This window comes from Daucus carota, chromosome 4 (genome assembly GCF_001625215.2).
Source record: "Daucus carota subsp. sativus chromosome 4, DH1 v3.0, whole genome shotgun sequence".
Classification (NCBI taxonomy): domain Eukaryota; kingdom Viridiplantae; phylum Streptophyta; class Magnoliopsida; order Apiales; family Apiaceae; genus Daucus; species Daucus carota.
Genome location: NC_030384.2, coordinates 18628726 through 18655726, shown reverse-complemented (window position 1 = coordinate 18655726; position 27001 = coordinate 18628726). Strand labels below are relative to the sequence as shown.

At 36.5% G+C, this 27001-nt stretch overlaps 1 protein-coding gene and 2 long non-coding RNA genes across 8 annotated transcripts; 1 reads left to right on the top strand and 2 right to left on the bottom strand.

Annotated features, from left to right (window-relative positions):
• Positions 1-2115: 2115 nt before the first annotated feature.
• Positions 2116-8526, top strand: LOC108218690 (uncharacterized). 3 transcript variants are annotated; one of them, XM_017391756.2, is made up of 8 exons: positions 2116-2399; positions 2788-3417; positions 4078-4298; positions 4725-4783; positions 4926-6552; positions 6672-6832; positions 6985-7171; positions 7262-8526. In XM_017391756.2, the coding sequence occupies exons 3-8, from the start codon at positions 4148-4150 to the stop codon at positions 7894-7896; spliced, it is 2820 nt and encodes a 939-aa protein (XP_017247245.1). In that variant the 5' UTR covers positions 2116-2399; positions 2788-3417; positions 4078-4147; the 3' UTR covers positions 7897-8526. The 3 variants fall into 3 exon arrangements, with proteins under 3 accessions (XP_017247245.1, XP_017247246.1, XP_017247243.1); XM_017391757.2 differs by lacking the exon at positions 2788-3417; XM_017391754.2 differs by lacking the exon at positions 2116-2399 and having other exon boundaries at positions 2420-3417.
• A 1765-nt stretch (positions 8527-10291) lies between these two features.
• LOC108216377 (uncharacterized) lies at positions 10292-18937 on the bottom strand. Of its 3 annotated transcripts, none has more exons than XR_001806078.2 (4): positions 18898-18937; positions 12501-12589; positions 11144-11223; positions 10292-10803 (listed from the first exon to the last, which is right to left on the bottom strand). It is a non-coding gene; the product is annotated as an uncharacterized LOC108216377 (long non-coding RNA). The 3 variants fall into 3 exon arrangements; XR_010291310.1 differs by having other exon boundaries at positions 18889-18920; XR_010291309.1 differs by lacking the exon at positions 18898-18937 and having other exon boundaries at positions 12501-12844.
• A 458-nt stretch (positions 18938-19395) lies between these two features.
• LOC108218056 (uncharacterized) lies at positions 19396-24157 on the bottom strand. Of its 2 annotated transcripts, XR_010290948.1 has the most exons (10): positions 23941-24157; positions 23780-23846; positions 23355-23452; positions 22852-22912; positions 22228-22403; positions 21502-21625; positions 21004-21066; positions 20460-20901; positions 19857-19964; positions 19396-19761 (listed from the first exon to the last, which is right to left on the bottom strand). It is a non-coding gene; the product is annotated as an uncharacterized LOC108218056 (long non-coding RNA). The 2 variants fall into 2 exon arrangements; XR_001806282.2 differs by lacking the exons at positions 19396-19761; positions 19857-19964; positions 20460-20901; positions 21004-21066 and adding an exon at positions 21073-21274 and having other exon boundaries at positions 23941-24155.
• Between the last annotated feature and the right edge of the window lie 2844 nt (positions 24158-27001).

Below are 27001 nucleotides of genomic sequence, written 5' to 3'. Positions count from 1 at the left end.
TACTGCATTCAATTCAATAAATTAATAAAATTAACAATCCTCCACTAAAAACTTATCAAGGTTGAACTCTATTATGATATTATTTTTGTTTAGCATTTGTTGGATATAGAAAGTTATTTATAAAATCCTGTATATTATTCGGAAAAATACGCATTATTCACCAGTTGTAAAATGTAAATTATTATCCAAAGTCCGAAACGAATTATTAAGGTTACCGACAGCATTATGGGAATATTGTTAGTAATATATTAAAATCCGAAAAAGTATACGTTGTGAAGTTGAAATGTTTGCGTCAACTTTTGATGTTACGTGTAAACTGACATAGTTAAATGGAAAAAACAATAGGAGGAGAAGAAGAGACGACAATAATGCCTAAAGCGGTATCCGATCTCAGTCGGGTTAAATATCAAAATGGTCACTGAAGTGTAGGTCATATATCACTTTGCTCATTAATCTTAACGGAATCTCATTTCAATCATTAAAATCATAATAAATATCGATCAAGTACCTTCAATTCATAGTTCAAAGAATAAAAAAAATTATTTATAGATTTTGACACATTATTTTTGAATATTAACAAAACCAAGTAAAATGTTATGATTTCTAGTATTATGATAATATATTTAGATTTTATAAAGTCTATTTACTATTTATACTTTATTATATTAATATTTTATTCGTTTTAATTAAAAATAAATAGTAAATAAAATTGATAAAATCTAAATATATTGTCATAAATACTAGAATTCATAACTTTTTAATTGGTTGTGGTAGTTATCAAAAGTAATGGGTCAAACTCTATAAATAATATTTTTACTTCTTAAACTGAAATTTGGAGGTACTTGATTGATATTTATTATGACTTTAATGATTGAAATGAGACCCTATTAAAATTAATGAGCAAAGTGATATATGATTTCTACTTCAATGACCACTTTGATATTTAACCCAATCTTCATGTCCAGGCAATTATACAAGGAAAAATGTTTATCAAAATTTTGTACAACATCACATGTAGTTGGGGTTAATTATCTAATTGGTCACTGAAGTGGGCATAATGTATCAAGTTGGTCACTGAACTCAAAACGGTATCAAGATGGTCATTGAAGTGGCCATAAATATTAAACAAGTACCTTAAAATATGAATTTAAGCAATAAAAATATTATTTATAAAGTTTTACATATTATTTTTGAATGTTACCAAAACCAAATAAAAGGTTATGACTTCTAATATTTATGATAATATATTTAGATTTTATCAAGTTTATTTATTATTTATTTCTAAATAAAACAAAGAAAATAACTATATAATAAAATATAAATAATAAATAAACTTGATAAAATATAAATATATTATTTTAAATACTAGAAGTCATAATCTTATAGTTGGTTGTGGTAACATCTAAAAATAATGTGTAAAACTTTATAAATAATATTTTTATTACTTGAACTCATATTTCAAGGTACTTGTTTGATATTTATGGCCACTTCAGTGACCATCTTGATACTATTTTGAGTTCAGTGACCAACTTGATACATTAAGCCCACTTCAGTGACCAACTTGATAATTAACCCCATGTAGTTGGCTTAATTGGAATGATTCTTTTGTATTTACATCAACAATTTCAATTGTGCAAATTTTCTGTACACAATTTTATGCACTTAGCATTGTTCTTGTGCAATTGGATGAAAACTTAGGTATTAACCATTTCAATTGAATGAAATGTCAAGAAATATTAAACAGATCAAGCACACGTATGTTCAATGAATACTCCATTACTCATGCCTATATTTATTACTCTCTCCGTCTCTTAATATTTCCTTACTTATCTTTAACATTTTTGTCAATATATATTTTTTATCGTTAATATTTTTAATTTTATATTAATATTAAATATACAATATTCATGAATACGAATCCAACAAAATCACTCACAGCTATATTTAGTGTTATACATCGGATCTAAATTAATAATTTGACTCATGTTACGAATAGTACCGACATATCAAACGAGCAAAATAAAAGGAAGCGAAGGACTATTTCCTCGGCCAGAAATGTCCCAAATATCCCAACGTATATGTATCCTGTATTTACAGTTTGAGCCTCATCCTAAACATGCAATTTCACTTGTACCCTTCTCTTTCTTCAGTCTGTCCAAAAAGCCTCCACGTACATGTATAACGCTCCCTGTCTCTCCTGTCGGCCCCTGCACACACATGCACTCTCTGTTTAACCCTTTCTACACACACACATCTCCACTCACAGAATGAAGAATAATGCACCATACCCACAGAGTTGATTGCAATGGTGATATTGATGATTATGATTATGATTATTAAATGTTGAAGTTGAAGACATCTCTTCAACAAAAAGCTTTGCTCATGGCCCACCATTAAAAGTATTCTTCTAATCTCATTGCCTAAATTCCCACTAACTCTAGATTTTTTCTTCAGTCTTTAATGGCTGCCTGTCATGCACTTAATTAGTTTATCAATCCCAATACACATTTCTGTGTTTTATGTATGTGGGTATCTCTTTATTTTCTAGGTGAATGTTCTAATGATGGAAAAGATCTGGGTTTTGGATTTTGTTTCTTTTACCTCTACTTGATTTTATGCTACAAATTCTTGGCATATATACAATTATATTATGTATCAATATGTTTGATGTAATGATATGCACAAAAATCTTGTTCATGCAGTCTTAAGCACAGTTTTATCAAGTTTAGTTGGTCTGTGGTGAATCTTTGTTACAAGGCTTCAATATATTGATTTGGGTGTTTTCAGTTATGCAGAAGAGGTTAGAGTTGTTATGTTGTTTTCTGTAATTTGGCAAGTATTGATGGGTATTTGACACTTCAGTTTGAGGTTTTTATCCTTTCAAGGAAAAGCGACAAATTCGTTTTAAGGAAAGGGATGAAAAATGGATGGTTTGGTCGTGTTGGAAAATGATGTTTTGACTTGTGTAAGAGAGGTGCTAAACTTCTGGCCTTTTGCTTGTGTGAATTGTGTTTGATGTACTTGAAGGCAAGACTGATTATGTTGTAAGATTCTGAGACAGCCCTTGGAGCAATTCTGGTATTTTGCAATAGAAGTTTATTCGCTCCTAAGCTCGATTCATTAGGTGTTACATTAGGGTCTTGTTAAGATAAGACAGGCTCATATTAGCATTAGATAAAGTTGCATTTGTCACAAAGAATGTGGAGAATTTGCGGATTGCTTTGGGGATTATGGCTGTAAAGCAAAAAGGGGAAAGTTTTGATTCCTTACCACCCACAATAAGCTACAGTTTCTTGAGATTTACTTCATGGTAAAACTTGCAAGTTGCAAATTGGAATTTTTGATTTGCTTGGAAGTAGAATTTTCTGCGGTTTGTTCTTGACAATCCTTTTAACTTCAAGGACTCCAATTTTGCAGGTACCTAGTGTCTCGTATATGTTTCTTAGGCAAATTCAATTTTTGGTTGAGAGTTTTCTAAAGTTTCATGCTTCTCCATTTAGTTTTTTGTCGAAAATCCCAGTAAACATCCTTTTTTAAACAAGATATATCAACCTGGATCAGCAAAATATATTCTTTATTATGTGCTTTAAAAGAGTTTACTCGCATACCTGTGGTGGATACTTAATAATCAGTTGGGTGTAAGCGGATCGCAGATCTTTCTAAATGTATAATCAGATTCTTTGAAGGTTTTATTGACTGCATATTGAGATTATCAGAAGACAATAGCCAGAGAGTTTCTACATCTGAAAACCTTTGTTCATTTCCTAGCTATAAGAATGCATTTGCTATAATGTTTTGTGACTGATAATCTTGTCTTGATCCTCCATTTACCTTTTCCCAGTTACATATTAATTCAGTTTTTTCCGTATCTATACGAAATGTAGCTGAAACTATCACAGGCTTCACTCACATACTTTAATTTTTAACAAATTTTAAACTTTGAATGTAGAATTTTTTTCATGAAAATGTTTAACCCTGTGGAAATTAATGTATTGAAAACCAAAAGTTCTGAATATTAGGTTGTGCATTAACTATATCATACTGCCTCTGAATGTGATTCCAATATATTTTGATCAGGTGATACCGACTGTATTCCAAAAGATAGTTAGATTTTAAAGGTGTTAAGCAATAAAGTCACCTGCTAGCTATGGGGAAACGACGACAAAGAAAGTCTTTGCAAATGGAAAAAGATGAAGCAGGATGTATGCGGGGTTTAATCAGAATGTTTGACATTCGTGATGGTAGATCTACAAGAAAGTTTCTCACAGATAGGAAGCGTGGAAGCCGGAATCCTGCTGGTGAAATCCCCATCTCACATATATGTATAATTGATACTATAACCAGAGGAAAAGGGCATAGCTTCATCGAATCCAGTGTTACTAACATAGAATCGCTGCTCCCTATTAAAGAGCTTTAATTACGTATTACAGAAAAAAAAAATCTTTTCATTATGTAACTTAAGAAGAATTCAAGAGTTAATCTAGTAGGCACAGTAGATCCCAAATACTGAAGCTATGAGAAATGTGTTTATTTTTTAACATCTGGAGAACCATCTTCTCCTAGTTTCAAACTTTTTTGGGATTAGGAAATCGCCGTTTTGCTTCACAACTCATATTTCAAAAGATGAAACTTTCAATCTTTCTTCTTGCCTTATTGTCGTAAATTGAGAATTTTAATTTTCTCTTTTCTGTCAAAACAGATTAACTAATTAATTCTATGAACAGGTACTGATACTAAACTGAAGATGCTAACCTACAAAGACGACAAAGACCCAGCCTCAGAGGTAAGCAAGCAAAACAGACTTTCTAACTATTATATTAGAAATGCCCACATTTTACCTGTATATGATCTATGGTTCGAGAGGATCAACCTTATGCATGAAAGTACACTAATAAGTTAGTTACTAACATTGTAACACACTTCAGGATTTTGAAGAAACGAAAACTGATGATATAAATACTAGCGTAAAGAAACTCATTGAAGGAGGGATGTTTGATGCAAAAGGTTTGAAGAAGAATATAAACATTGCTGGTGCTCAACTACATGAGTTAAATTCAGAAAACGGCGGGCATCTTAGCGATAAACCTAAACATCCAAAGAGGAATCATACTAAATCTTGTGATATGCACGCCAATGATTTGGATGTAGCTGCGCGTTCTTCTCATCAACTTTCAAACCAAGAAAAGCCATATAATCATGATCTGGAAGTTATGTTAGAGGAGCTTTTCCAGTTAAATCAGAAAGGCAGTTCTTGCGAGCATGATTGGCATGACAGCAGGTCAAATCAGGTGTACTCTCTTGCTCAGGAAGATATAGGTGCTGCATTTAAGGTGTTAATTAGTCAGAGGTTTGGTGATAATGGTCATCTTGGAGGAGATTGTAATATCCTCCATTTCAAAGAATTTATTGATGCACTTGAAATTTTGGGGGTAAGTAAGGAATTATTCTCCGAACATTTACATGATCCAAACTCAATGCTGGCAAAGTACATTCAGCGCATAGAGACTGGTCATTTGACTACAGACCCGCATACCAACCCATTATTCGAATCCAGCTTATTAGATCAAGAGTCAAATAAATCAAGTTTAAAGAAGCTTGTTGACCAAAAGCATCACAGCTTCTTTAGAAGAAGAAAAAGAAAAGGCAAGTCACAGAATGATGATTCTTCAAAATACGTTGATGAATTTCAACCTTCAAGTAAAATTGTAATTCTCAAGCCTGAGTCAACAGCTCTGCAAAACTCTGATACTAAAAGCCTTGGTACCGCTTCACCAGAATCTCAGTGGACCGTTGCTGATATAACAAAGAATGAGAGGAATTATTCCCAATTTTCTTTGAGAGAAATGAAAAAGAAGCTAAAGCATGTCATGAGCATAGAATGGCATGGCGTATCTCGCAGTAGTAAATCTCACCGTGAGTTTCAAAATCTGAAGAACCATGAGAAGGGTGTTGTTGAGGGAAATAGTGGATGGAGTTCTCCTAATAGAAACCATTTCTTTACTGAAAGATTTGCAAAATCTCTTCTTGGCATGAAAAAGGATCACAAATTAAACAGGCCAGGGGAATCTGAAACAACTGGAGTGAATGAACATGATGGAAATTCTAAGCAAGCAATTCCTAAAATATACAATGAAGCCAAGAAGCATCTTTCAGAGATGCTAAGCAATGGGGATGAGAAGGAAGATAGAGTGAGGAAGCAGTTGCCTAAAACTTTGGCTAAGATTCTTTCTCTACCTGAGTACAGCTCTACTCCTAGTTCCAGTCCTGGAAATAACGGCAATCACATTTTTCTAACTCCACAGGTAAAATTATTTCCTCCCGGAAAATCTGACATTGTCCAAGAAAACATGCCATGCATCCTTCAAGAAAACCATGTCAGTCAGCAACTTCCACCAAAGCAATGCTTAGAGAGTGGCTCATGCATTTCTGTAGAAGAAACAGATAAGAAAGTATTATCATGCATCTTCGATCCATATATATTAGGTGAACAAAGTAATGAAAAAGGAGTTGAAGGAACCATGTCTTCCACCCATGATGAAGAAATTTGTGAAGGTATCCTTTTCCCGTTGTCAGAAAGAAGTTTCAATGTATTATTTACTCCTTTGACCACATATTATATAAAATTAACGTTGGTCAGGCAGTCTAATCTTTTCTCTTTTTTTTTTGTGCAGAATTGCCTGAGATTGTAACAACCGAGTCATATTTGTGGGAAGATATTGAACTAGAGGAAGACTCTTGCAAATCAAGTAGCGTACCTCTGATTAGAGCGATTGAAATTCTTGAGGCAGCTGAAATTTCTGACAAAGAAAAGTCTGCCAGCATACTGACATTGGTAAAATTCTGTTCATCGAATATTTATTATTTATTCTCTTTTGAGGAGAACTGAGGATGATAGCTACGATACAAACATTATTCCCTTAGATTCTTACTTCTCCAGTATTCACATGTCATAACCAAACTTAAGTTTGATTTACCTTTCTTCAGAACCCAATCAGAGATGAGATGCTCATACATTCTCCACCAGTATCCCCAACAAGCCCTATTACAACCGTGGAAATTGGTAGCTTTGACAATTGCGTTGATAGAGCAGACAGACCAAGTCCCATATCTATTCTTGAACCATTTGATTCTGACGATGACATCAGCCCTGCAAGCAGCAAACTAATACCCGGTATGCTACAATGCTTGTAAATTTCCAGATATATTCTTGTCATTTGGATCTTCTCTCTTGTGCTAAAGTATTATAACGAAAACCTTTCAGTTAAAGAAACGATTGAACCATTGCACATCTGTTTTGATGAATGGGATTCTTCTGATGTGAATCACACGGTAAGTATAGGAACTTGCATGGAAGACGGGGAATCAGCATTTGAATATGTAGAAGCCGTGTTGCTAGGTTCAGGATTGAACTGGGATGAGTATCTTTTGAGGTGGCTTTTGTCAGACAAAATTCTTGACCCGTCATTATTTGACGAAGTAGAGTTATTTTCAAGCAGGTCTAATGACCAGAGGCTCCTCTTTGACTGCACAGACAAAGCCCTGAAGGAGACATGTGAACGCTATTTCACCCGCTCATTTGTCAGACAGGGTATATACCCAGTCCCAAACGGGATGAAGCTTATCAATGAGGTTTGGAGAGGAGTTGAAATGGAAATTCTGCAGCATCCAGCTTCACAATCTCTCGAGCAGCTGGTCAGGAAAGACATGCCGAAATTTGAAAAATGGATGGACCTCTATTTCGAAACTGATCACATTGTTATTGAGTTGGAAAAGTTCATTATTGACGAAATGGTGGAAGAACTGATTCTGTTCTCTGATGATCACGCTACAGAGGATTGGAGTTTGGTGATTTCACACACATTGGCCAAAGATGAAGAGAATCCTATCTGTCAGTAAGATATCATCCTTTCATGAACCTGCTGCTTCTTGAACCAGGTTTCGTGCCCCACAATATTGCATTCCCTTCTGTATCTTGGTGACAATTATACTTATAGCCCAGAGACAAGTTACCTTAGCCTAAATCTAATTCTCACAAATCTCCTTGAAGATTTTGACTGTTCTTTTTCCTTGATTGGTGCGCCCTCAACTTACGAGTGGCATATATAATCATGTAGTGGTGTGTTTGGTTTGGTTTGGTTTGGTTTGGTTTGTCTTGGCGTAGACAACTTACCATACAGTTCTTCTTTGCGAAAGACGTAATAAGACACGAGTATCAGTACTTGTGCAAAGGTCATGACGGGCAATTTCAACGGTGATGGAAGTGTTGGTTTGAGATCATATAGCTAGATTGATCTAAGTGCTCCAGTTTCATTTTTTAACTTCACTTTTCTTTAGTTTGAGCTTAGTGAATGGTGTGATGATGAGTGCATTGTAGCCTTCTGTTCAGGAAGTATGTATTTCCTTTATCGCGTCCCCTTTTATTTCTTAGTTGAGAATGTTGTACATTTTTCAAGATACTTGTTAGTTGTGAGCAAAAAAAGAACAAAGATTTCCGGATAAATATTTAGTTCATGGCATTCAACTTGATTGATGTTTTTTGAGGTTTGCTTCTCGACCTCTCTTACATTCTTTCTCTTCTCTACCGCAATGCACTTGTGCAAAACTTCTTATGTTACTTGTTTTCGCTGCCTGTGTAACTCCTAACTACTTTGAATCATAGATGGGGTGATGTTTAATGGTAAATGGTTCAGTAATCTGGATGAAGTCAGACGTTTTTAGAGACCATTTTAAGAACTCTTAACAGACAGATTAAGCAAAGTGCTCAGCAATATCATTTCAAAGGAGCAATTTGCTTTTATAAAAGGAAGAAACATCTTTGAGAGTGTTCTTATAGTTAAAGAGCTAGTTCATCATAGTTTGGGCAGAGGGGATGTGGAAGGTCGAATTTTCAAAATAGACTTTAAAAAAAACATCCAAGTTAGTAAAATGGAGTTATTTGTTCCAAGTCTTGAAGATTTTGGATTTGGAAAGAAATGACGAATATGGTTCAAGTCGATCTTTAAACTATTTCTTCGACAGAATTTAGTACGGGTTGAGGCTTATGACAAGGAGCCCCATTCTCTCCTACGTTGTTTAAGTTGAACACATCATAAGTGAAGTTTTGCATTTGCTAATGACAAAGGCTTCGGGGGTGGGATTAAGCAATGGTATGAAGTTTAAATTTGGAAGGAGCGTTGTTTAAACAAATCCAGAAGTACAAAGGAGGATTAGAAATTACTACATCTTTGTACAAAGGAAATGTGGCATTATTATCCAAATGTTTATGTTCCAGTATCATAACTGGCAAATATGGCGAGGATTGGTGGAACGAGAGCAGTCTTGCCTAAGTCATAGTCATGCTTATCTGTATGTTGCCTGTAAATATAAATATGTTAATCCAAAACTCAGTCATGTACGAAAGATGTTTCATTAAGTCATCAGGTTTCCCTGAAAGTCTCTGAAATCTCGTGCTCATGTTGTTCGACAAGAAAATAAGGATGACAAGGGGGGTTGTTGCAACATTTTTTTTCCAGTTACTAAACATGAAACACATGCATCCAGGTCTCCACATATTGATTTAAGTTCGACAATCATTCAACAAAAGAAAAGAGAATGACATTGATAATGTATGCTTTAGGAACAAGAAGTACCCTTCTTTCCTAAAGACATAGCACACCAAAGAGGCAAAGAGAGTAAGAAAATAATAAGTATATACGGTGTTCAGCAAGAGCCACTAGGTTGTCAGATAGCATGTCATGTTGTGCCAGCGAGACGAATAAGAAAGGGCATATTTGGTATGCAAAAAGAGGATGCAAGTAGATTTTGATGGAAATTAATAATGAACAGAGTTCTACTAAACAAAGTTATTTCCTGATTTACAGAAAGCATTCTATATCAATTCTGTATTATAGGAACCATGAATATTAAAACTACTTACTATAATAGTATAATGCCATCAAATCTCTATATTAGTTTTATATATATTACATTATTATCATCAAGAATATCAATTAAGCAACATTATATGAGAAGATAGTTAATCCTTGAGTAAACTAACTAGGAACCACAGTTTTAGGAGTACAATATCCACACATGCTCTCTACTCAATAAGTATTATAACTCATAAGAGTCCTTAGAGAAGTTGCACTGCAGCAGCAATATCATATTGAAGATTCAGGTAAAGTTTCTGGTAACTAATCCCTCAGAGTACTAATTATATGTAAAACTTAAATTTTCTATATGTGAGAATCAACCTAAGAGGCCGTTTGGAAACCAACATTTCATTTCAAATGATGGAATTCAAATGACAAGATTTGATTTCTCATTTCAAATTCTCAAATTTATACTAGTATTTGAATGTGTGGATTTCAAATGAAATCCAAATTCAAACTTCCAAACAAGTTATTTGATGAAATCCAGAATTTCAAATGAAATCCATGTTCCCAAACAGGGCATAAGGGAATATCATATTTGTCTATATATTGGTGCTGAAATTTGTTTGCCAGAACATTGACGTAACATTATAGAGAAGGTAGGAACCTTAGCTTTAAATATACAAAGTCAATCTACTTCTGCTTTTTTCTTGCCTGTAAAGATGACTTGGAATTAGTGGCTGGTCTTTTGGAAATTGCTCTGCTCCTGCTCTCTAGCTCCTCTTCACTATCTTCGTCAACACTTTCATCTCTTGCAGATGGCACAGATTCCAAAGCATATTTGGCAGCTTTCCTTTTTGCCGCATCCAAATTTCCGCGTAACTTTCTTTCGACCGGGTCACTTGAAGGTGCAACAGGGGCTTGGCGCGGAACTGCTGCACCTAACCCAAGCCTGAAGATATCTCATAACATAAAATAATACAATGTGTTTAGTTTCTTAGCTTATAATAATTACATTTATACACGTCAACTGAGGTTGGGTAAAAGCGGCATAAAAAACTTAATTCAACATTGGGATTTAGTGGTCAAGTCAAATTCTACAAGGATAGAAGTTAAGTTTCAATAAATATATATAATATAAAAACTTCACGACAGGTCACTTGTTTAGCTTCTTCCAAAAGGTGAATTTCTTCTTTTTGGGAAAAATTTGAAATTGTAGGGTTTTTCATAGTAAGCCAGCTTACATGACTTTTTATAGATTCCAACATGGAGCTAGTTTAGTAGTGACCAACCTAGGAGGTCAGGCCGTTAATAGTCCTTTGGTAGATTGGTCCTCTGAAGATTTACTCATATTTTTGACCCATTTCTCGGCCTGCACAAAGAAGAAAACCTTAGGATCAAAAAATTTATAGGTTCATTAATAATGGAAAGCTGCAATAATTAAATTAGTAAAATGCACTGGAAATAAAATATAAATATGCATGATTAACTTGAGAAAACACAATTAAAAGAGAGTATGAAAATTTGTGGAGCTGATTGAGATTATGTAGGTACAACATATCCATACACTTCATACGATAATACATGGATGAAGGGAACGATATGAAATCTCAGGATGTACAGCAAACTCTCTTGCTATATACAAAAATATAATAAGGTCGATGGAAGGGGTAGTTACGAAACATGTAAAGACGCATATCCATCAAAATCAAATCGAACAAAAAATAAGAAGTATGGAACACTACCAAAATGATATCGTCTGTGTGCGCCCTGTACAAACTACCTTATAATCTACAAATGACACTACTTTAGTTTCCTTATAAAGCTATATCCACAAACAAGCGTCTTTGTGAAATCTCGAAATTAATATAGAGCATAATTTTATCATTTATTACTTAAATTTATATAATTAGTTCATCTTTTATTCATAAGTAACTTTACTGTTTGGCATATGGTCAATTTGCAGAGATTAACTTCACTGTGTGGTGTAAGGTGAATTTGCAGAAACTAACTTTAGCACTTGGTGTAAGGTGAATTGCAGAGATTAACTTCAATGCTTGGCTGCTTTTTAGAACACTGACCATATATGAAAAATTCATCACATAACATCGTAGGGTAACCTACACGGTTCCACCTAACTCAATCATCACTAAAATAAGTGCAAACACTCTTCTGAAACAAATTGACCCAAATTGCTAGATAAGTACAGCTGAGTTTAGATCCTGATCACCCTCTTAACAACAGAAACTATCTCAAAATATGTAAAACCAGTACAAACATCAAGGAGAGGTCTGCATATATGACAACCCTGTAGCACCGATATAAATATGTTTAAACGAATTTACTTGTATATCTATGATGTGCTGCGTTGTCAAAGAAAACCAAGTTTACATTTTATTAAATAATCTTTACTTTGCATATGCTATTTACCTAATAAACTCAAATCTATTATTCACAACAAATTTAATTTAGACAGATTGATAGTTGATAGTTTGGCAGATGCCTCGTGCTTAGCATGTGGGACTTCTACAAGGTTTTTGGGATGCAAGATTAAAATTCATTGCTGGAAATAAATTCAGGTGATAATACGAGGCCGCGAACATGGCAATCAACTTCAAATATGTGGAAGTCAAATAAGTGAATTATTACCAATTTAAAAGCCTTGTCCAGCTTGACCACTTGAATCTTGTCTTTCTTAGAAACCTCATCTTTCTTGTTCATTGTCAATTCTTTTCCAGCTAATCATCACAAAATATAAAATTATTTAGAACCGTCACTAACTGCACAATTCTGAATTCGCATCTGTAAAATTATTCAAACAACCATAAAGTAACACTACATGCATATATAAAGCACCATCTAAACATATGGTAATATATTAAAATCGCCAGATAACACTTAAAATAGCAAAACTTCACTGAGTGTTAGAGCATAATGGGAGAAGCAGCTGCTAGAGATTAGATAGTAACTCTCCAACAACAGCTTGTATTTAACGCAATAATGTACTAGATAGAAATAGGAACTTAACAGATATGAACAATTGCAATTACAATTCAGAATTACAATTGAACTAGCCACTTTCGAGATGTAGCCTCTCCCAAACTATACTCACTCAATACTTTAATCGATGCCCAAAACCCTAGCAGTTGCCCCCTTTTCTACCACTTGCACAAAGACTGTCTTGCCCCTTCACTTCTTATGACTAGACGGCTTTGCCCTTACTCGGTTCCTAGCATAAGTGATCAAACCCGGCCCAGAAGAGTGTTGGGCTGTAGCATTACCCCCTGCCCAAAGACTCACCTTGTCCTCAAGGTGGAAATCTGGAAAACGCAGTGCCAGAGAAGAAAAGTCCTCCCAAGTTGCCTCCCAAATCGGGGAGTCCTGCCATTTAATGAGTACCTCTGCCAAGTTGGAATCCCCTGGTAACTTGAAACGAACGTCTAACAGTTTCTCAGGCTCTGCTACAAAAACCAGCTCGGGAGTGATGTGTGAAGGAATAGATGAAATGACAGAAGCTGAACCAATCGCCTTCTTAAGCTGAGAAATGTGGAACACATTGTGGATGCTAGTGGTGGGAGGTAATTCAAGCCTGTACGCCACCTTACCCACTCGACTGAGGACCTTAAAAGGGCCATAGAAGCGAGGAGAAAGCTTCTCATTAGGCCGCCTGGCCAAGGAAACCTGCCGATACGGCTGGAGCTTTAAGTAAACCATGTCCCCTTCCTGAAATTCTACATGGCGTCTATGACGATTCTCATACCATTTCATCTGCTGCTGAGCTCGCTCCAAATTTGTTTTCAGTTCAGCCAAAAGAGCATCCCTACGAATTAATTGTTCCTCCAGTGAAGCTACAGCAGTGTTGTGAGCATTGAACCTAACCAACTGAGGAGGGGGTCTGCCATAAACAATCTCAAACGGAGAGTATTTGGTGGAGGAATGTGTCGATGTGTTATACCAATATTCTGCCCACGGAAGCCATTTTGCCCAGTCCCTTGGCTTGCCGCTGATGAAACAACGCAAATACCCTTCCAATGTTTTATTTACCACCTCCGTTTGGCCATCGGACTGGGGGTGGTAAGCTGTGCTACGGTGTAATGCCGTTCCTTGAACCCTGAACAACTCGCGCCAAAACAAACTGAGAAATATGCGGTCACGGTCTGAAACTATAGTGGAGGGATAACCATGCAGTCGAACTACTTCCTTGATAAACAGTTGGGCTACTGTGGGAGCTGTGAAAGGGTGAGACAACCCCAAAAAATGCGCATACTTTGACAACCGATCAACTACTACCAACACTGTGTCAACTCCCCCAGACTTGGGCAACCCCTCTACAAAGTCAATGGAAATGTCCTCCCAAATGCGCTCCGGAATGGGTAATGGTTGTAGGAGACCAGCTGGCATGAGGGATGAAGTTTTCTGCTGCTGACAGGTGGAACACCCCTTAACATAATCAGCGACCATCTTCCTCATTCCTTCCCAAAACCACTCCCTTTTTAGTCTCTGATAGGTTTTATTGTCCCCCGAATGCCCACCAATGGGGGAATCATGGTACTCCTGTAGTAATCGAGGTATCAACTCCGATTTAGAAGGCACAACAACTCGTCCCTTGTAACAGACCACACCTCGGACCAACTCGTACCCTTTGAGTTGTGTCTCACCCTGGGACAGCCTCTCTGCCAGTTTCTGTAAGGCGGGGTCAGCTTTCAACTTCTGATAAATGTCATCCCATGCAATTCCCCCTGTAGCAATTAACATACTCAGCTCAGACTCGGGTGGTGCCTTCCGTGAAAGGGCATCTGCCGCCTTATTAGTAATGCCAGGCTTGTATTCTATTTGGAACTGATAACCGAACAATTTGCTCACCCACCTTTGGTAATCCATTCCCACCTCGCGTTGTTCCAGTAAAAATTTGAGGCTGCGTTGGTCAGTGCGGATTATGAACAGATGGCCTAGCAAGTATGGCCTCCACTTTTGCACTGCCAATACCATAGCCATTAGTTCCTTTTCGTATATGGACTTCAACCTTGCACGTTCCCCCAAAATTTTGCTGAAGTAGGCTATCGGGTGATCGTTTTGAAGGAGGACAGCGCCCAACCCATAGCCTGAAGCGTCTGTTTCGATGACAAAGGGAAGGCTGAAGTCAGGCAATGCGAGTACCGGAGCTGTGACTAAAGCCTGTTTGAGGGCAGTGAAGGCTTGTGTAGCTGCTGTACTCCAACTAAAGCTATCCCTCTTCAACTGTTCAGTGAGCGGGTAAGCGATGTTTGCATAATTACGGATAAATTTCCGGTAATACCCTGACAACCCAAGAAATCCCCGTAACTCCCTGATATTCTGGGGCACTGACCACTCTACTACAGCCTGCACTTTGTCGGGCTCAACAGCCACCCCTTCTGCTGAGATCATGTGACCCAGATAAGCAACTTGATGGCTCCCAAATTCACATTTTTTTGGTTCACATACAAATGATGTAATTTCAGCAACCCAAAAACTGTTTCCACATGCTGGACATGTTCCTCTTCTGTATTACTGTAAATTAAAATGTCGTCGAAAAACACCAAGACAAATCGACGAAGGAAGGGGCGGAACACTTCGTTCATAATAGCTTGGAAGGTTGCGGGGGCGTTGGTGAGGCCAAACGGCATAACGAGGAATTCATAGTGTCCCTCGTGTGTACGAAATGCCGTTTTGGGAACATCTTCACTTCGAACCCTCACCTGGTGATATCCCGACTTTAAGTCCAACTTAGTAAAAACTTTCGCCCCATGCAACTCGTCTAATAATTCGTCAATCATGGGTATGGGAAACTTATTGGGAACAGTAGCTTTGTTCAGGGCTCGGTAGTCTACGCAGAACCGCCACGAGCCATCCTTCTTTTTAACAAGGAGGACCGGACTGGAGAAGGGGCTGTTGGACGGCTGGATGATGCCTGCTGCTAGCATGTCATGAATTAAACGCTCAATTTCTTCTTTTTGTGCCTGGGGGTACCGGTAGGGTCGTACATTCACCGGGTCTGAGCCCTCTTTCAGCACTATTCCATGATCCTGATACCTCACTGGGGGCAGCCCTGTAGGAAGGTGGAAGACCTCGTTATACTGGTTTACCACAGGTTGCAAAAACGCAGGGACACTCTGCGGAACTTGATGGTTCTCCACCCCTAAATGATTTAACTCAACCAAATAGCCCGTTCCCTGCTTCTTCAGAGTCTTAAACATTGCCTTTAACGAAATGCCAGATCTTCCCAAGGAAGCGTCACCCTTCAAAGTCACCATTTCTGACCCCATTTTGAAGGTAATAGTCTGCGATTTCCAATTAGCCGACATTGTCCCAAGTTTTTCCAGCCATTGTAACCCCAATATAATGTCTGAGTTTCCCAGAGTAATTGGTAGATAGTCCTCAACGATTGTAAGACCTTGCAATAACAATATCACTAATTTGCACTCCCCCTGGCTCTGCACTGTTTCCCCAGTCCCAAGCGACACACCAAAACATTTGGAGGGCCGACATTCAATTCCCAATTCCTGCATTGCCTTAACTGCGATGAAGTTGTGTGTGGCCCCGGGGTCAATCATGACGATCACGGGGGTGCCATTAATTTCACCACGCAACTTGAACGTTTTGGGGCTAGTCAGTCCCACCACGGAGTTGAGAGAGATTTCAGGTTGCAGGTCATCCTCTGCATTCGGTTCACCGTCCTGTTTACACTCCTCCAAGCTCAATATATCCTCCAGAGACAAATCCTCCTGGGCCAGCAAAACACTCAATTCCTTGCGATGGCACTTATGACCCACACTCCACTTGCCATCGCAGCGGAAACATAGGCCTTTAGAACGCTTTTCCTGCAACTCCTTGTCGCTTAGACGACGCAACTCCCCTGACTGTTTACTGGACAACGCTGGGCTGCTAACTAATGCACTATAGCTAGCAATGGAGTTTGGTGATGATGTCGCACTTGAGGTCTGTGAACGGGGAGATGAGACAGCAGTACCTCCCCAACCACTACCCGTAGGTTTCACCACCGGGCTCAAATTGCCTCTAAATTCGCCCTTCGTTTTACTGCAACGAAGCTTCTCCTCCACCATGTGGGCTAATTCCATGGCATGGTCGACTGTCAATGGCCCAAGCAGTCGCACCTCAGCTCGGATGTCCTCTCGTAGACCATTGAGGAACTGGCCTAATGACAATTCTTCCGAGACGTTATCCAGAGGTGCGAGTAATTCGATAAATTTGAGCCGATAATCTGACACCGAGCCCCCTTGGCGATGCGCGAGCCATTGCTCTTGTAACGAGCCAGCCGTCTGGGAACGGAACTGACGTCGTAACAGCGTTTTAGCCTGATCCCAACGCTCAATTGGGCGACGGCGATGCTCCCACTGGAACCATAGCAGGGCCTGCCCGTCCAAAGCAACCACCGTGGCTTCCACCTTCTCCTCCTCAGTGAGCCCATAAAACTTGAAGAATCGCTCCGCCCGGAGTATCCATCCATCTGGGTTGGTGCCATCAAAAGAAGGTAGGTCCAACTTCTTTTGCCGCCACGCTTGTCGACCAGGTACGAACAAGGGCTCTTCTCTTGCATACCCAGATCCCCCACCTGAGCCAGGACCACCACCAGATCCCGAACCTGTACCAGCCCCACCACTCGTTCTAGCTACAAACCCAGATCCAGGAAGAGCCCCTCCCCCAACTGGGCCTCTGTTGCTACTTCCTTCCCCAAACCCAGCTCCCACCTCTCCGTGGTCGCCCCCAATCTCACCTAACTTTGTTGTGGCTTGCTGGATGGATGAAATAGTCGAACGAATATCCGCTTGGAAACGGATCTGATCGTCTCGCATGGTGTTTATGAGGGATTCTTGAGTATCCCGAGCCCTGGAAATGCGCCCTTCAAGGCGAGCCACCGCCGTCGCCAGCTTGTCCTCCTGCTGGCGAGAAACGTCTTCAAAACTAGAAACAAACCTAGTGACTAGGGTTTGTTGCATGGCGGCGATTGCCCCTTTTACCGCCGCAGACACCTCAGTCGTGATTTTCTCACGAACCGACTCCGTTACCGCCTCAAGCTGAGACTCAAGTCTTTCCAAACGCTCCTTATCAGTGGGTGGCGCCATAGATCGGAACAAAGGGCTCTGATACCACTTTTGCTAGAGATTAGATAGTAACTCTCCAACAACAGCTTGTATTTAACGCAATAATGTACTAGATAGAAATAGGAACTTAACAGATATGAACAATTGCAATTACAATTCAGAATTACAATTGAACTAGCCACTTTCGAGATGTAGCCTCTCCCAAACTATACTCACTCAATACTTTAATCGATGCCCAAAACCCTAGCAGTTGCCCCCTTTTCTACCACTTGCACAAAGACTGTCTTGCCCCTTCACTTCTTATGACTAGACGGCTTTGCCCTTACTCGGTTCCTAGCATAAGTGATCAAACCCGGCCCAGAAGAGTGTTGGGCTGTAGCAGCAGCCTTCTAATACTTCTAATACTTAGCATAGAAAGATAAGCAAATAATTTCCCGTGCAGTCGTCGTCACTCTTCTCAACTAATCTAAAACTGTGACGATACTTGCGACACATTAACCAAAACATTCACCTCACTTCGCTCAATGGGATAAATACACTAACTGTCACTTCCTAAGCTGCACTAGAAAGAGGGACTACTTCCTCAGGATTGGGAACTGGAACATATAGGCTTCGTAGTTCGTACAGTCAATTACAGTTTCTCGACAGCAGGAATGGGAGCTTAACAGTAATAGTAACTCTCGTGATAAGGAAATCACTTGCATAGATTTCCATACCCACCCATTTACCGTAGTTAATAAAATAAAACATCAAGAACTAAAATGGGCATGGAATTATAAGGGGAATTCATCAAACACTTGGTATGCATTGTGCAAATGCTCAACAGAATGTTTAAAACCACAATAACACATTGCAGCTTAGCAGGACAATATAATATAAACAGTGAGACTATTAAACACAACAATTATAGCAATTATATACGGTTAAAAGTGAGATATTAAAAGAGTAGAGTATACGGGTCTTACTCAGAGTTGAGCTTGAAGAGCTCTTAGAGTGAGAGCAGAGAGATAAATGAATATTTCTACTTTTACCGGTGACTAACGACCAGTTTGTCTAACCGTTAAATCATGTTTAAAGTTATTTCTCGCTTCAATTTAAAAAATATTTATTTGTGTAAGACGATAACGGGTTAAAAGAAACTAGTATGTGTGCCCGCTTCGCAAGAGCATGCAAAATGTTTCTAATAACAAATGTTTATATAAATTTAATGTTATCTGAAGAAATTGCAGAAAATTTGGTTTTTAGTATATTAAATGAGAAACCATCATGAAGCATTTATTTGAAATTAATTTATATAAATGTTACTAAATAGACTAATTTTCATATTTTGTAAAATATTGTTTGTTATTTATTATGTAATTGTTTTTTCATTTCCAAACTTATATTCTCTTTTTTTATTATTTTTGATAAGTTATGCGGATTCTATTACAGAAATTTAATTTCTCTTTTGCAGTTCGATCCTACACGGTAACCGACCAAAGTTTAATTACAACAAAAAGCAGTATCGGGTACTTGTTGACTGTCCATCACTTAATGCTTTTCTCAGTGACTTCCCTCCCAAAAGAATCCTACTACAAAAGTATTGGTTTCCATAACTATCAAAACACAATGAAAAGTTACACTATGGAAAGGAAAGTCTTCTGCATCGAGCAGGTGTACAACTTGCCCCATCTTGGGACACTCAGAGGATGGAAGTCTATACAATGAAGGCACAGGATCAATGCGCGCTTCAATGCTCTAGGTGGTGGATGTACTTCAATAAGATTATCTATTAACTCTTCTCAACGACGACTTGCATCCATCACTTTAAACCAATCAACCAAGTTCATCTGCAATGCGGGAATTAAAACAGTATGGAATAACATGGCTAGAATCCATTTAATATATAAGAAAGGGAGAAGGAATTAAAACAATTAGTACTTACCTCTCCACAAATACTTATCAACCATGGGCAATTTGTGGAAACAGGGACAGTTTGCAATAAAATCCTGGGAGCAATATTCATCCTTTATTTCCTAACTAAAATTCTTATCTGTCAACAATGCATCAATGCATCAATGCTCTATCTTAAAATTATTTTTTTTCCTATACCCTGCTGTTAGAAAAAAAATATTCTGGCAATCAAACAATCTAGAGTACTTATGCATTCATTGCACAGGGCAACTAACTACAATAGAGTACAGTTGGATTCTCGAATTTAATCAGGAGCAACTTCATTTTGTTTTCACCTTTCCAACAATTATGCATGACTTCATTAGTAATTAAGCAATCTAAAGATCGGAATTATATTTAATAATCAAGGGTGAAGAGTCTGATCCATAAGCTAATCTGTTAAGCGAAAGCGCAACAGATATCTTTAGTCATACAAATTATAAGTATAAGATTGTTCGATTAAGCTTCAACACAAAAAAGCGTATCATAAGAAGCTTAAATCAGTCCAATTATTAAGTATATTATAAATCTAAAAATTCCCTCAATGGTGCACAAAAAATTGAACTTCTGAGATTACAGTAATTGGGCAAATCACCTCAACTTTCTTTTCCTTGGAGGAGCAGCTTTGGTAGCAAATTTCCTCGAGACCTGCAACACACATGGACAAACGAATCTCTGCTAGAAATATAGCAGAACACTCTAGTCCAGTATTAGAATTCAAACAATCACGGTTCCTTCAAATTCCAAACAATCTCTTTCTCATTCTGTTCCTATAGCAACTCTCCAAACAAAAGACCCATCAAAACACAACTACACAGAAGACCCATCAAAATCCAAACTTTATAAACCAAGAACAACATTTAGACATATATATTATACAGACATATAGACACAAAAACTTAAATGGGAGACTAAAGCTGCAACTCCCATTGCAATGACGGACAGAATTAATCCAAAACCAATGCGTTGTAGATGTGTGATTCATGTTTCTGTTTTAGTTACTCTATGCCATTTATTTAGAAATTCTCCTTTCACCGCTATGATTTATAAAAAAATGACCGGTTATTACTGGAATTCTTGGAGTACAACACACACAGTAGATTTCTAAATAAATGGCATAAAATATCTGGTAAACTAACCTTTGTCACTTGGTCTGATTTTGACTCGTATATCGCTGTTCCACATTCAGATTTTAGAGAGAGCTTGGAAAAAAATCAGGTAGAAATAGGATCAACAAACATATTGCTCTCATAAAAGTTGTAATTCCAACAAAAAGTAACACACTATGCTAGACCTAATCTGTCCTGTGGCTTTTGGTTTGGCACATTTGCTTAAACTATAAGATACTTTATTAAATAACTCTACCGGTGGAATTCAGGAAGGCTGCTTCTCAGCTGGCTCCTTCAAATCCTACAGAGTTCGATAAATTTAACAACTCTTCATATTAAAAGAATAAAGTTAATTATAATGACGGACAGAACTAATCCAAAACCAATGCGTTGTAGATGTGTGTTACTGTTTCTGTTTTAGTTACTCTAAGCATGAATGGGATAATGATATGGTCATACACTGGTGCCAAAATCATGATGAAGACGACGGGGGAAAATGGAAGAGAAGCTGGTGGAATTGTTAAGGACCTGAGTTTTGTGTTCATTGCAGCTGCTTGTTAATTAAGGACCCGAGTTTTTGAAGATCAGAAGGGAGATCCTTAGATAGCCTTGAATCCAAACCGCGTAAAAGAAGAACACCTTCCCATCTCATCTGCAAAAACCAACAGAAATCATGTCAGCGAGATCATGTGAACAACTTAAACCAAATAATATATATATGTATGTGCATATAATTTATATAACTTCTTAAATATTAATGCAATCAAACCAATCTCATTTTGTAGAAGCTTGTAATAGTAACTTGTTGGCATTTGAAGCAGTTTAAATTTACAACCAGTCGACCACATTACTACATGTCAAGGAAACATGTGTTTATCATCAAGAAAAATTTACCCCTTACATTACTTCCAAAATTTGAAGTTGCCTTCAAATTTTACTTCTCAGAACCAATTACATATATTTTAAACATTAAAAGAATAAGTTTGTATTTATTATATCTAAGGTATTGTCTATAAAGCATTTCCTCAGTTATCTAAGTCCACCTCTAGTTCTTCCATTAATGAGGAACACTGAAATGAGATCTCAGAAGCATTACGAACCTAAGAACATGATTTAAATTAAGAACCTTAACGTGTAATATCTAAATGGTTCTAACAATATATATCACGTGTGTACAAATCAAAGCCTATCATACATTACATTAATTGTGTGGTTAATCTTAAATGTACCTTAAGATGAGCTCAATGAAGCTACCTTTCTTACCGCCGATTGTATCAAACCCGAGCTTTTGTTCAACTGGCAAAGCAAAGAATTCACGAAAAAGACTATACATTTCAGAATTCAAATTGCTGTCAATATTGTGATCAACCGCCTGGAAAATTACACAGCCTTCAAAGGCCTCCACTATTTTACAACATACCTCAGACCTCCTGTCAACAGAATTCCTTGGGCAAGTCAGTAACTAAAGACTAAAATTTGATTAAATTGGTACTCCCTCAGTTTTTTATATTATTTTCTAAATATTAAGGAGTTAAAAATATTATTTTAAATTTTCTTTTTTCAGTAAGAATATACAATCAAAATTTTAAGTCACAAAGAAAACCAATAAAAAATTAATTTGTACTATCCGGTCAAATCAACTAAAGATGTGTGCCAAAAGTCAAAACGTGAAATAATAAAAAACAAACTACACTCTGTTATCTTCCAAACTACATATGTTGTATGGCTGCAGACCGGTCAAATGGTCGAATTGATCAGCTAACATTTTTTAAACTCTCTTATAAGATATATGACACTAACATAAGATCATGCTGAAGATCAAAAACTCAAATGAACTTTAAAATAAAATATTTCCAACAGGAATCATTCAAGACATACCAAAGCTAATGCCCACGGCCACTGGAATGATCGTCATGGCCTTCCAAGGATGTCGCCAGCCCTATAAGATACGCCAATGAAATTAGAGAAAACAATAACTACAGGCAACAAAATCAAAGTTGAATGAAATAAAGCGCTTCTACTCACCAATACCACAGGACCATCCTATAAGATATCTCATGTTTTTATTAGTAGAACATGAGATAAGAGAAGTAATAATGATCAATTGGATGCTATTAATCATTTTTAAAATATATTAATTGGCAACTGATGGAATCCATATCACTGGGTCAACGAATGTTATCATCCAGAATACTAAAATTGGAACATGTTTTTAAACTACACTTTTTTACTCCCCAATACAATTAATGCATATTATATTGCTCAAAACCTGTAAAAATTATAAATTTTAACATCTAATAAGCAAGCGTGATATATTTCATGTTAAATATTTATTTTTATTGATTTATATTGCTATAAAAAAAATCATGTAAACTATTTACCATTGCGCTGATTAAACATAGGATGATTAGGTAGAGGTTCATGTCTATTCACGGCAAGAAACATAGGTCAACATCTTTGTTCGACATCATAACATTCACTGCAGGAAACATAAAACATATTAAAAATTAAGAGTGCAGTTAACATATATGGAATCAATAGTTGAATAGGTAAAAACAGATATATCATCATAGCGGAGAACAAACAAAAAATAACACCACATAACATACAAAAACAATAATTAAAATCAGTTGACATAACAGCTTACAATTAAACGACATAACAGTCGTAACCGAACAAAGAAATAACATAGATAACAAATCAGCAAAAACGAAATAGGAATACAGAAAACACAGATGGGAAATCAGATTATCGAACAAATTGCAAATAAAAAAATATAAAATAGGAGAGAAAGAGGGGACCGTACCTCAAGTTGGAGCAGCTCAGAAACTAAAACAAAATTGAAAACAAAAGATTCACTTGTGTGAGGACTTCTGTCAAACACGTCGAGGCATGTTAATAAAATTAAGATTCACCTAACTATTTCAGAAATATAGAAGGGGGAAGATACCGGGGAGAAGAAAATACCTTCTCCTGCGAAGATCTGACGACCACTGAATTAATCCATAAAAACAACGATAATCTCTTCTTTCTCGAGCTCGCAACAAAGCCCATAACAACGTGTTAATGAAAGTGTGTAAAAGAAGCGTAATTTTCAAATTTCAAATTAAAGTGCTTGCAAGATGTAGCCAGCAGAGAAAGAAAGTATTGGCAAGGAAGGTGTGGTCCGGAGAGCCACACGTGTACTGCAGAGGAGAGAAAACCGTATATATGTTCTCAGTCAAGTGGCCGTATAATGAAATAACAGAAAATGTAGAGGGACAAACTGGTCTTTTTGTAAGGAAATAGGCAACAGGATTTATAATGTAGAGAGATAAATAAGAGCATCTCCAATCATCTAAAACCCTTGGCTAAAAGGTGAGTTCGCATACTTAAAATAAAAAAATTTAGCCAACAGCTCCAAAAACTCAACTCCAACCATGCTCAGCTGTTGTCTATAAATTTAACCAACCTTCTATGGATGGCTAAATTTGTCGAACCTCTGCAGGTCTGTAAGAAAATCTATAAGAAGATTGTACATCATTTATTACCATATTGAACTGATATATTCTATTTTAACAATTTAAATTATTAATAACATACTATTTTTAAATTATAGCCAACCAATATAGCCAGTACCATTGAAACAAAATGTCTCACAGGTTCAGAAAATTTTACCTAATGTCTTACAGGTCCAATTTAGCCAACGATTATAGCTAATGTCGTTGGAGATGCTCTAAGGGGACTTGTTATAGGGGCCGTTTGGGTGAGTTTAAATTAAGTGCTTATTGCTTAAAGTAAAAAAGTGGAGTAGAAGTTAGAAGCAAATTAAGACTTATAAATGATTAAAGTGTTTGGAAAATAAGTAGAAGTCATGAAACAAAAGCTAGTATTCCCTGCTTCTTTTAAGTATTTTTCGATTTATTACACAAACGGTACGAATAAGTGTTTCTAACTTATAAACCCAGAAGTGGGGCTTAAAAGTGTTTGCTTTTGTAACTTCAACTTATCCGAAAAATCCTAAAATCCTCTTTGTTCTTGAAATGAAGTAGTTGTCTTCATTCGAGGGGATCTATGGGCTTTACCATTGGAAAGTCCCAAACTCTTTTATCTATATCTGATTTGTTTTTACAATAATCTTTTTTTTAAGGTAGGATTTCCATCCTTTAATCTGTTTTTCTAGATCTACATTATCAAAATTTCTGGTTTACTTTTTCTATTCGATTCGAGTGGAACTTATCGGATACAAGAGTTAATCCTATATATTGTGGTTTCGACTGTTAGATCTGAGTTTTTTATTTTCATTTGTTTCAGTTTGCTTTTACTTCGATTTTCGACTTGTATTTTCAGATTATTTTCACTCGTTGGTGAGAGCTTGGTTGTTTTCTCTCCTTGGTGAGAGCTTTGTTTTTCGCTTCATAATTGTAAGCGGGGGTCCTGATCTGGTAATAAAATTTTGTATAGAATCGTAGTTTTGGTCGACAGCTCAAATGATAGCGCTGTCAGGGCGGCATGAAGAAGAGAGTGTCAGTAATTCAACGAAAATGCATGAAGCGCGTACTTGTTTTTGTATATACATTATCTTCAAAATATTGTTTCGTTCTCTTTATGAGAACATGTGATTGAAATTTAGTGTTTGTTGACTCAATGGTGTAGATGCCGCATGACTTTTTATTATTATATTAAAAGGGTTAATTATCTGATTGGGTACTCACTTCACACCAATATATCATCTGGGACACTCTCGACTTTTCGGTCTCATTTGAAACACTATTTTCATGAATTGTATCAGTCTTAAAAGTAAAAAGTTAAATTCCAAAACAAATCGACAATTTGAGAAATGTTACTCATGGAGATTTAACACAGTAGGCTATAGGGATTATGTAGGTACGATTAATTGAATTTCTGTGTCCAAAAAATTGCTATATATGGATTATTAGGGTTCTTCCTAACCATTCTCTTCCACCATTAATTTTACCCCTTTTTTGGACACGGAAATTTAATTAATTGTACCCACATAATCTCTATAGCCTATTGTGTTAAAACCCTATGAGTAACACTTCTTATACTGTCGATTTGTTTTCGAATTTATCGTTTTATTTTTAAAACTGATACAATTTCTGAAAACGGAGTTTCAAATGAGACTGAAAATTCGAGAGTGCCCCGGATGATATATTGGTGTGAAGTGAGTGCCCAATTAGATAATTAACCCTATATTAAAACTTTTGTTTCAAGAATAAAGAAAGAAAGAAATAAGTAAGAAATTGATTTAAATTCATAAGTTAGTTTGGCGAATTTTTTTAATGACTTAGTTTTTTAAATTTCTTACAAAAATTACCTATAAGTCACAAAACACTTGTAAATCATTTTTATTCTTATTATTACATTTTTATTAATTTATAAATATTATAAATCAAAATTACTTGAACTGGTATTTTAAACTTCGAGTTTATTATATTAAATCACGTTAAGTCATAAGTCACAATTTCAAATAAAGTCAAACCGGCTCTCAAAGGATTTTGAGCTTCCAAAGTGATAATGAGTCTTGTTTTCGATTTAAGTCGGGACTTAAAACTGCATAAGACTTTAATTTGAAAATTGTCTGTTCCTGTGAGAAGTCAGAAATGGACTTAAAGTCGGGAATAAGTCGGAAGGTGACATAAATTCAGAATTTAGTTTAAGGTACCTTTTTCAGTGATTTAATATTTTAATCTTTTTTCTATAAAAGTTGTCCATAAGTGATAAGTTATCCATAATCATTTTTATTTTTATTATTACATTTTTAATAACTCATAAATCATTAATAAGTTAAAATTAATCAAACAAATATTTTAAACTCTCAATTATCATATTAAGTTTTGTTCCAAAATAGTGGAATCTTCACGTTTCATGTACTCCCCCGTCTTTACATGTACTCCCCCTTCTTTACATGTTCATTCAATATACTTGTATTTTGGCTGAAATTTACATGTATCATATAATTGAAAAAAATAATAAAAATATATCATTAGAAAATATATTTAGTCTATTTTGATATGTAATTTTTAGA